Source organism: Heptranchias perlo, unplaced genomic scaffold (genome assembly GCF_035084215.1).
Source record: "Heptranchias perlo isolate sHepPer1 unplaced genomic scaffold, sHepPer1.hap1 HAP1_SCAFFOLD_430, whole genome shotgun sequence".
Taxonomy (NCBI): Eukaryota; Metazoa; Chordata; class Chondrichthyes; order Hexanchiformes; family Hexanchidae; genus Heptranchias; species Heptranchias perlo.
In genome coordinates this window covers 151,637-162,219 of record NW_027139443.1, presented here as the reverse complement: position 1 = coordinate 162,219, position 10,583 = coordinate 151,637, and the positions used below count along the sequence as shown (strand labels likewise).

The window sequence follows — 10,583 nt, the reverse complement described above, 5'->3', positions numbered from 1 at the left end:
GAGTAGCGATGCCAGGGAGAGACTGGCGATGCCTGGGAGAGACTGGCGATGCCCGGGAGGGAGTAGCGATGCCCAGGAGAGACTGGTGATGCCTGGGAGAGACTGGCGATGTCCGGGTGGGAGTAGCGATGCCCGGGAGGGGTTGGCGATGCCCGGGAGGGAGTAGCGATGCCCGGGAGGGGTTGGCGATGCCCGGGAGGGAGTAGCGATGCCCGGGAGGGAGTAACGATGACCGGGAGAGACTGGTGATGCCTGGGAGAGACTGGCGATGCCCGGGTGGGAGTAGCGATGCCCGGGGGAATAGCGATGCCCGGGAGAGACTGGCGATGCCCGGGAGGGAGTAGCGATGCCCGGGAGGGAGTAGCGATGCCCGGGTGGGAGTAGCAATGCCCGGGAGAGACTGGCGATGCCCGGGAAGGGTTGGCGATGCCCGGGAGGGAGTATCGGTGCCCGGGAGGGAGTAACGATGACCGGGAGAGACTGGCGATGCCCGGGATGGAGTATCGATGACCGGGAGGGGTTGGCGATGACCGGGAGGGAGTAGCGATGCCTGGGAGGGAGTAGCGATGCCCGGGAGGGAGTAACGATGACCGGGAGAGACTGGCGATGCCCGGGATGGAGTATCGATGACCGGGAGGGGTTGGCGATGCCCGGGAGGGAGTATCGGTGCCCGGGAGGGAGTAACGATGACCGGGAGAGACTGGCGATGCCCGGGATGGAGTATCGATGACCGGGAGGGGTTGGCGATGACCGGGAGGGAGTAGCGATGCCCGGGAGGGAGTATCGATGCCCGGGAGGGAGTAGCGATGCCCGGGAGGGCCGGCCGATGCCCGTCTCGGACCCCCAATGACCCCTCTCCTCTTTCTTTTCTCCCGCCAGCTTCACCTGGACCGACGCCCGCCTCCAGCGGAACTTGGTCACCCTCCTCACTGGCCAAGTGGTCGACGCCTTCGACCGGGAGTTCCGCACCCTTTACGCTGCCTCCAAGCCCCTCCGAAATAGCGACTTCGCCCCCCCTCCGGCCGAGGGGGCCAAGTGGGGCGCGGCCCTTCCCAACGGCCTCTCTTCGCCACTGCGTTTCGTCACCACGGGCGCCCTGCAGCCGGTCGCGCTCCTGGCCAGCTGCTTCGGCGGCCCCCTCGAGCGCCCGCTGGCCCCCTCCAAGTCCATCAGCCTCAACCATGTCGTTGCCCGCCGCACGCTGGCCCCGGAGGCCCAGAGCAGCGGGGGCGGGGCCGGGGACGAGGCCCCGCCCCCCGCGGGGACGGGTGACGCCCGCAGCTCCTTCAAGGTGTCCGTCTCGGCCTGGCAGCGGCAGCGGGCGGGGCGAGGGGCCCCCGAGGCGGCGCCGGCCCTGAGCGACATCCTGAGGAACGCCAGGCGGGCCAAGATGGCGGGGGCGGGGACCCGGGCTCCGGCCCCCAAGGCCAGCAAGTCGATGTGGGACCTCAGCGACCTGTCGCAGATCTCTGGCTCCGGCCCCAGTCTGGGAGGCTCCTCGGCGATGGACCATCTGGAGCTGGGCGAGGACGCCAGGGTAGGTCGGAGGCTATTTAACCGGGGCGGGGGGCCGTGGGCGTGGGAAGGGGTTTGTGTGTGGGTGAGTATTTGTGGGTTTGTGTGTGCATTTGTGTCTGTGTGTATTTGTGGGTTTGTGTGTGTGTGTTTTTGAGTGTGTGTCTAGTTGTGTGTGGGGTGTGTGCCTGTGTGTAGTTGCATGTGTTGTTGGGGTGTGTGTGGGGTGTGTGTGTGTGTGTGAGTAGTTGTGTGTTGTTGGGCTGTGTGTGTGTGTTTAGTTGCGTGTGTTGTTGGGGTGTGTGTGGGCTGTGTGTCTGTGTGTAGTTGTGTGTGTCTGTGTGTAGTTGTGTGTTGTTGGTTTGTGTGTTGGGCTGTGTGCCTGTGTGTAGTTGTGTGTGTCTGTGTGTAGTTGTGTGTGTTGTTGGGTTGTGTGTGGGCTGTGTGTCTGTGTGTAGTTGTGTGTGTTGTTGGGCTGTGTTGGGTGTGTGTCTGTGTGTAGTTGTGTGTGTTGTTGGTTTGTGTGTGGGCTGTGTGTCTGTGTGTAGTTGTGTGTGTTGTTGGGGTGTGTGTGGGCTGTGTGTCTGTGTGTAGTTGCGTGTGTGTTGGGTTGTGTTGGGCTGTGTGCCTGTGTGTAGTTGCATGTTGTTGGGGTGTGTGTGGGCTGTGTGTCTGTGTGTAGTTGTGTGTGTTGTTGGGCTGTGTGCCTGTGTGTAGTTGCATGTTGTTGGGGTGTGTGTGGGCTGTGTGCCTGTGTGTAGTTGTGTGTGTTGTTGGGCTGTGTGCCTGTGTGTAATTGCTTGTGTTGTTGGGCTGTGTGTCTGTGTGTAGTTGCGTGTGTTGTTGGGTTGTGTGTGGGCTGTGTGTGTCTAGTTGTGTGTGGGGTGTGTGTCTGTGTGTAGTTCTGTGTGTTGTTGGGTTGTGTGTGGGATGTGTGTGGGGTGTGTAGTTGTGTGTGTTGTTGGGCTGTATGTGAGGTGTGTAGTTGTGTGTAGTTGTGTGTGTTGTTGGGCTGTGTTGGGTGTGTGTCTGTGTGTAGTTGTGTGTGTTGTTGGGCTGTGTTGGGTGTGTGTCTGTGTGTAGTTGTGTGTGTTGTTGGTTTGTGTGTGGGCTGTGTGTAGTTGTGTGTGTTGTTGGGGTGTGTGTGTAGTTTTGTGTGTTGTTGGGGTGTGTTGAGGTGTGTGTGTCTGTGTGTAGTTGAGTGTGTTGTTGGGTTGTGTGTGGGCTGTGTGTCTGTGTGTAGTTGTGTGTGTGTTGGGTTGTGTTGGGCTGTGTGCCTGTGTGTAGTTGTGTGTGTGTTGGGTTGTGTTGGGCTGTGTGTCTGTGTGTAGTTGCATGTTGTTGGGGTGTGTGTGGGCTGTGTGTCTGTGTGTAGTTGTGTGTGTTGTTGGGGTGTGTGCCTGTGTGTAGTTGCATGTTGTTGGGGTGTGTGTGGGCTGTGTGTCTGTGTGTAGTTGCGTGTGTTGTTGGGTTGTGTGTGGGCTGTGTGTGTCTAGTTGTGTGTGGGGTGTGTGTCTGTGTGTAGTTGTGTGTGTTGTTGGGCTGTGTGCCTGTGTGTAATTGCTTGTGTTGTTGGGCTGTGTGCCTGTGTGTAGTTGCGTGTTGTTGGTTTGTGTGTGGGGTGTGTGTGTGTGTAGTTGCGTGTGTTGTTGGTTTGTGTGTGGGCTGTGTGCCTGTGTGTAGTTGCGTGTGTTGTTGGGTTGTGTGTGGGCTGTGTGTGTCTAGTTGTGTGTGGGGTGTGTGTCTGTGTGTAGTTCTGTGTGTTGTTGGGTTGTGTGTGGGATGTGTGTGGGGTGTGTAGTTGTGTGTGTTGTTGGGCTGTATGTGAGGTGTGTAGTTGTGTGTAGTTGTGTGTGTTGTTGGGCTGTGTTGGGTGTGTGTCTGTGTGTAGTTGTGTGTGTTGTTGGGCTGTGTTGGGTGTGTGTCTGTGTGTAGTTGTGTGTGTTGTTGGTTTGTGTGTGGGCTGTGTGTAGTTGTGTGTGTTGTTGGGGTGTGTGTGTAGTTTTGTGTGTTGTTGGGGTGTGTTGAGGTGTGTGTGTCTGTGTGTAGTTGAGTGTGTTGTTGGGTTGTGTGTGGGCTGTGTGTCTGTGTGTAGTTGTGTGTGTTGTTGGTTTGTGTGTGGGCTGTGTGTCTGTGTGTAGTTGTGTGTGTTGTTGGTTTGTGTGTGGGCTGTGTGTCTGTGTGTAGTTGTGTGTGTTGTTGGTTTGTGTGTGGGCTGTGTGTCTGTGTGTAGTTGTGTGTGTTGTTGGTTTGTGTGTGGGCTGTGTGTAGTTGCGTGTGTTGTTGGTTTGTGTGTGGGCTGTGTGTCTGTGTGTAGTTGCGTGTGTTGTTGGGTTGTGTTGGGGTGTGTGTCTGTGTGTAGTTGCGTGTGTTGTTGGTTTGTGTGTGGGCTGTGTGTCTGTGTGTAGTTGCGTGTGTTGTTGGTTTGTGTGTGGGCTGTGTGTGTGCCTGTGTGTAGTTGTGTGTGTTGTTGGTTTGTGTGTGGGCTGTGTGTCTGTGTGTAGTTGTGTGTGTTGTTGGGTTGTGTGTCTGTGTGTGTTGTTGGTTTGTGTGTGGACTGTGTGTCTGTGTGTAGTTGTGTGTGTTGTTGGGTTGTGTGTGGGCTGTGTGTCTGTGTGTAGTTGTGTGTGTTGTTGGTTTGTGTGTGGGCTGTGTGTCTGTGTGTAGTTGTGTGTGTTGTTGGGTTGTGTGTGGGCTGTGTGTCTGTGTGTAGTTGTGTGTGTTGTTGGTTTGTGTGTGGGCTGTGTGTCTGTGTGTAGTTGCGTGTGTTGTTGGTTTGTGTGTGGGCTGTGTGTCTGTGTGTAGTTGCGTGTGTTGTTGGTTTGTGTGTGGGCTGTGTGTCTGTGTGTAGTTGCGTGTGTTGTTGGGTTGTGTTGGGGTGTGTGTCTGTGTGTAGTTGCGTGTGTTGTTGGTTTGTGTGTGGGCTGTGTGTCTGTGTGTAGTTGCGTGTGTTGTTGGGTTGTGTTGGGGTGTGTGCCTGTGTGTAGTTGTGTGTGTTGTTGGTTTGTGTGTGGGCTGTGTGTCTGTGTGTAGTTGTGTGTGTTGTTGGGTTGTGTGTGGGCTGTGTGCCTGTGTGTAGTTGTGTGTGTTGTTGGTTTGTGTGTGGGCTGTGTGTCTGTGTGTAGTTGTGTGTGTTGTTGGTTTGTGTGTGGGCTGTGTGTGTGCCTGTGTGTAGTTGTGTGTGTTGTTGGTTTGTGTGTGGGCTGTGTGCCTGTGTGTAGTTGCGTGTGTTGTTGGTTTGTGTGTGGGCTGTGTGTGTGCCTGTGTGTAGTTGTGTGGGTTGTTGGTTTGTGTGTGGGCTGTGTGTCTGTGTGTAGTTGTGTGTGTTGTTGGTTTGTGTGTGGGCTGTGTGTGTGCCTGTGTGTAGTTGTGTGTGTTGTTGGTTTGTGTGTGGGCTGTGTGCCTGTGTGTAGTTGCGTGTGTTGTTGGTTTGTGTGTGGGCTGTGTGCCTGTGTGTAGTTGCGTGTGTTGTTGGTTTGTGTGTGGGCTGTGTGTCTGTGTGCAGTTGTGTGTGTTGTTGGGTTGTGTTGGGGTGTGTGTGCCTGTGTGTAGTTGTGTGTGTTGTTGGTTTGTGTGTGGGCTGTGTGTCTGTGTGTAGTTGTGTGTGTTGTTGGGTTGTGTGTGGGCTGTGTGCCTGTGTGTAGTTGTGTGTGTTGTTGGTTTGTGTGTGGGATGTGTGTCTGTGTGTAGTTGTGTGTGTTGTTGGTTTGTGTGTGGGCTGTGTGTAGTTGTGTGTGTTGTTGGTTTGTGTGTGGGCTGTGTGTCTGTGTGTAGTTGTGTGTGTTGTTGGTTTGTGTGTGGGCTGTGTGCCTGTGTGTAGTTGCGTGTGTTGTTGGGTTGTGTTGGGGTGTGTGTGTCTGTGTGTAGTTGTGTGTGTTGTTGGTTTGTGTGTGGGCTGTGTGCCTGTGTGTAGTTGCGTGTGTTGTTGGGTTGTGTTGGGGTGTGTGTGTCTGTGTGTAGTTGTGTGTGTTGTTGGTTTGTGTTGGGCTGTTTGTCTGTGTGTAGTTGTGTGTGTGTTGGGTTGTGTTGGGCTGTGTGCCTGTGTGTAGTTGCATGTTGTTGGGGTGTGTGTGGGCTGTGTGTGTGTAGTTGTGTGTGTGTTGGGTTGTGTTGGGCTGTGTGCCTGTGTGTAGTTGTGTGTGTTGTTGGGGTGTGTGTGGGCTGTGTGTCTGTGTGTAGTTGTGTGTTGTTGGTTTGTGTGTGGGCTGTGTGTGTGTAGTTGTGTGTGTGTTGGGTTGTTTTGGGCTGTGTGCCTGTGTGTAGTTGTGTGTGTTGTTGGGGTGTGTGTGGGCTGTGTGTCTATGTGTAGTTGCGTGTGTGTTGGGTTGTGTGTGGGCTGTGTGTCTGTGTGTAGTTGTGTGTGTTGTTGGTTTGTGTGTGGGCTGTGTGTAGTTGCGTGTGTTGTTGGTTTGTGTGTGGGCTGTGTGTCTGTGTGTAGTTGCGTGTGTTGTTGGTTTGTGTGTGGGCTGTGTGTGTGCCTGTGTGTAGTTGTGTGTGTTGTTGGTTTGTGTGTGGGCTGTGTGTCTGTGTGTAGTTGTGTGTGTTGTTGGGTTGTGTGTGGGCTGTGTGTCTGTGTGTAGTTGTGTGTGTTGTTGGTTTGTGTGTGGGCTGTGTGTCTGTGTGTAGTTGTGTGTGTTGTTGGGTTGTGTGTGGGCTGTGTGTCTGTGTGTAGTTGTGTGTGTTGTTGGTTTGTGTGTGGGCTGTGTGTCTGTGTGTAGTTGCGTGTGTTGTTGGTTTGTGTGTGGGCTGTGTGTCTGTGTGTAGTTGCGTGTGTTGTTGGTTTGTGTGTGGGCTGTGTGTCTGTGTGTAGTTGCGTGTGTTGTTGGGTTGTGTTGGGGTGTGTGTCTGTGTGTAGTTGTGTGTGTTGTTGGGTTGTGTTGGGGTGTGTGTGCCTGTGTGTAGTTGTGTGTGTTGTTGGTTTGTGTGTGGGCTGTGTGTCTGTGTGTAGTTGTGTGTGTTGTTGGGTTGTGTTGGGGTGTGTGTGCCTGTGTGTAGTTGTGTGTGTTGTTGGTTTGTGTGTGGGCTGTGTGTCTGTGTGTAGTTGTGTGTGTTGTTGGGTTGTGTTGGGGTGTGTGTGCCTGTGTGTAGTTGTGTGTGTTGTTGGTTTGTGTGTGGGCTGTGTGTGTGCCTGTGTGTAGTTGTGTGTGTTGTTGGTTTGTGTGTGGGCTGTGTGCCTGTGTGTAGTTGCGTGTGTTGTTGGTTTGTGTGTGGGCTGTGTGTGTGCCTGTGTGTAGTTGTGTGTGTTGTTGGTTTGTGTGTGGGCTGTGTGTCTGTGTGTAGTTGTGTGTGTTGTTGGTTTGTGTGTGGGCTGTGTGTGTGCCTGTGTGTAGTTGTGTGTGTTGTTGGTTTGTGTGTGGGCTGTGTGCCTGTGTGTAGTTGCGTGTGTTGTTGGTTTGTGTGTGGGCTGTGTGTCTGTGTGCAGTTGTGTGTGTTGTTGGGTTGTGTTGGGGTGTGTGTGCCTGTGTGTAGTTGTGTGTGTTGTTGGTTTGTGTGTGGGCTGTGTGTCTGTGTGTAGTTGTGTGTGTTGTTGGGTTGTGTGTGGGCTGTGTGCCTGTGTGTAGTTGTGTGTGTTGTTGGTTTGTGTGTGGGATGTGTGTCTGTGTGTAGTTGTGTGTGTTGTTGGTTTGTGTGTGGGCTGTGTGTAGTTGTGTGTGTTGTTGGTTTGTGTGTGGGCTGTGTGTCTGTGTGTAGTTGTGTGTGTTGTTGGTTTGTGTGTGGGCTGTGTGCCTGTGTGTAGTTGCGTGTGTTGTTGGGTTGTGTTGGGGTGTGTGTGTCTGTGTGTAGTTGTGTGTGTTGTTGGTTTGTGTGTGGGCTGTGTGCCTGTGTGTAGTTGCGTGTGTTGTTGGGTTGTGTTGGGGTGTGTGTGTCTGTGTGTAGTTGTGTGTGTTGTTGGTTTGTGTTGGGCTGTGTGTCTGTGTGTAGTTGTGTGTGTTGTTGGGTTGTGTGTGGGGTGTGTGTCTGAGTGTAGTTGTGTGTGTTGTTGGGTTGTGTTGTTGGGCTGTGTGTCTGTGTGTAGTTGTGTGTTGTTGGGTTGTGTGTGGGGTGTGTGCCTGTGTGTAGTTGTGTGTTGTTGGTTTGTGTGTGGGGTGTGTGTCTGTGTGTAGTTGTGTGTGTTGTTGGGTTGTGTTGTTGGGCTGTGTGCCTGTGTGTAGTTGTGTGTTGTTGGGTTGTGTGTGGGGTGTGTGTCTGTGTGTAGTTGTGTGTGTTGTTGGGTTGTGTGTGGGGTGTGTGTCTGTGTGTAGTTGCGTGTGTTGTTGGTTTGTGTGTGGGCTGTGTGTCTGTGTGTAGTTGCGTGTGTTGTTGGGTTGTGTTGGGGTGTGTGTGCCTGTGTGTAGTTGTGTGTGTTGTTGGGTTGTGTTGGGGTGTGTGTGTCTGTGTGTAGTTGCGTGTGTTGTTGGTTTGTGTGTCGGGGTGTGTGTGTCTGTGTGTAGTTGTGTGTGTTGTTGGTTTGTGTGTGGGTGTGTGTGCCTGTGTGTAGTTGCGTGTGTTGTTGGTTTGTGTGTGGGCTGTGTGTCTGTGTGTAGTTGCGTGTGTTGTTGGTTTGTGTGTTGGGGTGTGTGTGTCTGTGTGTAGTTGCGTGTGTTGTTGGTTTGTGTGTGGGCTGTGTGTCTGTGTGTAGTTGTGTGTGTTGTTGGTTTGTGTGTGGGCTGTGTGTCTGTGTGTAGTTGCGTGTGTTGTTGGTTTGTGTGTGGGCTGTGTGTCTGTGTGTAGTTGTGTGTGTTGTTGGTTTGTGTGTGGGCTGTGTGTCTGTGTGTAGTTGCGTGTGTTGTTGGTTTGTGTGTGGGCTGTGTGCCTGTGTGTAGTTGCGTGTGTTGTTGGTTTGTGTGTGGGCTGTGTGTCTGTGTGTAGTTGCGTGTGTTGTTGGTTTGTGTGTGGGCTGTGTGTCTGTGTGTAGTTGTGTGTGTTGTTGGGTTGTGTGTGGGCTGTGTGTCTGTGTGTAGTTGCGTGTGTTGTTGGGTTGTGTGTGGGCTGTGTGTCTGTGTGTAGTTGCGCGTGTTGTTGGGTTGTGTGTGGGCTGTGTGTCTGTGTGTAGTTGCGTGTGTTGTTGGGTTGTGTGTGGGCTGTGTGTCTGTGTGTAGTTGTGTGTGTTGTTGGTTTGTGTGTGGGCTGTGTGTCTGTGTGTAGTTGTGTGTGTTGTTGGTTTGTGTGTGGGCTGTGTGTCTGTGTGTAGTTGCGTGTGTTGTTGGTTTGTGTGTGGGCTGTGTGTCTGTGTGTAGTTGCGTGTGTCTGTACTTTGCCTGCGGGCGCGGTGACAATCTCTGCCCTAATACCTGACCCTCTCCTCCAATCCTTTCCTCCCCCCACGTCTCTCCCCCCGTCTTCAGTCGCGTCTGATGAAGTCCCAGACGACCCCAGCTGCCACGCTCATGAGACACCGAGGCGCCCACAAGGACGACGAGATGCCCTCCAAGTCCCGCGAACCCAAGTCCTTCTACCCGCCTCGACCTGTCACCTTCGCCACGCCTCTGCTGTCCGGCCAGGTCCGCCGTGCCAACCTGATGCTCCCTCACCCTCGCCCATGGGCCTCCGTCAACAAGTCCGAATCGGCCAAGCCCCTCGACCAGTGACGGGGGCGGGAGAGCTGCCCAGGAACCCGACTTGCGGGGGTGTGGGAGGGCGGGGGAGGGATATTCGGAGGCTGAAGTGAAGCCCTCGGCAGTCGAATAGCTCGCCGTAACAGAAGCGCGGAGTCGTCAGCCTTTGCAGCGAGGGATGTGACGGAGGAACAGTTTACATCGAAACTGCAGCTTTAATGTCCGTTATCACCGTTCAGAAACTTTTATCACTGGGACCCCGTGTTTAATTTTTATTAAAACTGCATAAAAATTAATGGTGGGCATTGGTGGGGATGGAATTTCCGAGTTAAAGGGACCCCCAGGATGAAGAAGCAGGACAGTATTACAAGGTCGGACTTTGCCAGGGGCACGTGGGCCCTTTAACGAGGGGGCGTGACGCCTCGGCTGTGACAGGAAGTGGGCGTGACGCTGACAGGAAGTGACCACCGCCTTCGAGACGTGGCGGATCTCCGAGGAGGGAGGGAGGGAGGGGATGCGGGGAGGTGGGGGAGGGGTGGGCATTGCGGGTGTGGATGTCAGAGGGTCGGCTGTCGTCCTAGCAACGGGGCGTGACGGGGAGAGCGTGACGGGAGGAAGGCGTGACGCCTGACAGAAATTGGCAGGACTTTGCGATCTCCGGCGTGTAATTGACAGCGTGGGGTTCAGCCCCCGACCAGCTGACCAATAAAACTTTTTGTTTTGTATCGACGCACAAGATGGCGCCCGAGTTGGGGAAAAAAACGAGCGTGACATGTAAATGTTTACATATGTTCTCCCCATTCTGAAATGGTGACACTCCCCGGTGCCAGTACTGAGGGAGTGCTGCACTGTCGGAGGTAGATGGATATACTCTAGGACTCGAGCCCCATAATCCAGGCCCACACTCCCCGGTGCCAGTACTGAGGGAGTGCTGCACTGTCGGAGGGAGATGGATATACTCTAGGACTCGAGCCCCATAATCCAGGCCCACACTCCCCGGTCCCAGTACTGAGGGAGTGCTGCACTGTCGGAGGGAGATGGATATACTCTAGGACTCGAGCCCCATAATCCAGGCCCACACTCCCCGGTCCCAGTACTGAGGGAGTGCTGCACTGTCGGAGGGAGATGGATATACTCTAGGACTCGAGCCCCATAATCCAGGCCCACACTCCCCGGTCCCAGTACTGAGGGAGTGCTGCACTGTCGGAGGGAGATGGATATACTCTAGGACTCGAGCCCCATAATCCAGGCCCACACTCCCCCGGAGGAGGAGGTTACGGAGAGAGGGAGGGGCGAGTGCCATGGAGGGATTTGAACAGGAGGATGAGAATTGTAGGGGCTGGAGGAGGTTACAGAGATAGGGAGGGGGGGCGAGGGCCATGGAGGGATTTGAACAGGAGGATGAGAATTGTAGGGGCTGGAGGAGGTTACAGAGATAGGGAGGGGGGGCGAGGGCCATGGAGGGATTTGAACAGGAGGATCAGAATTGTAGGGGCTGGAGGAGGTTACAGAGATAGGGAGGGGGGGCGAGGG

At 54.4% G+C, this 10,583-nt stretch overlaps 1 protein-coding gene across 1 annotated transcript; it reads left to right on the top strand.

The window, feature by feature from the left end:
• Positions 1-871: 871 nt before the first annotated feature.
• Positions 872-9,780, top strand: LOC137312776 (protein FAM83E-like; the record flags this gene model as incomplete). The annotated part of the gene is made up of 2 exons (XM_067979209.1): positions 872-1,537; positions 8,841-9,780. Coding segments are annotated over 2 exons (909 nt in total), but the record flags the coding sequence as incomplete, so codon positions are not given.
• Between the last annotated feature and the right edge of the window lie 803 nt (positions 9,781-10,583).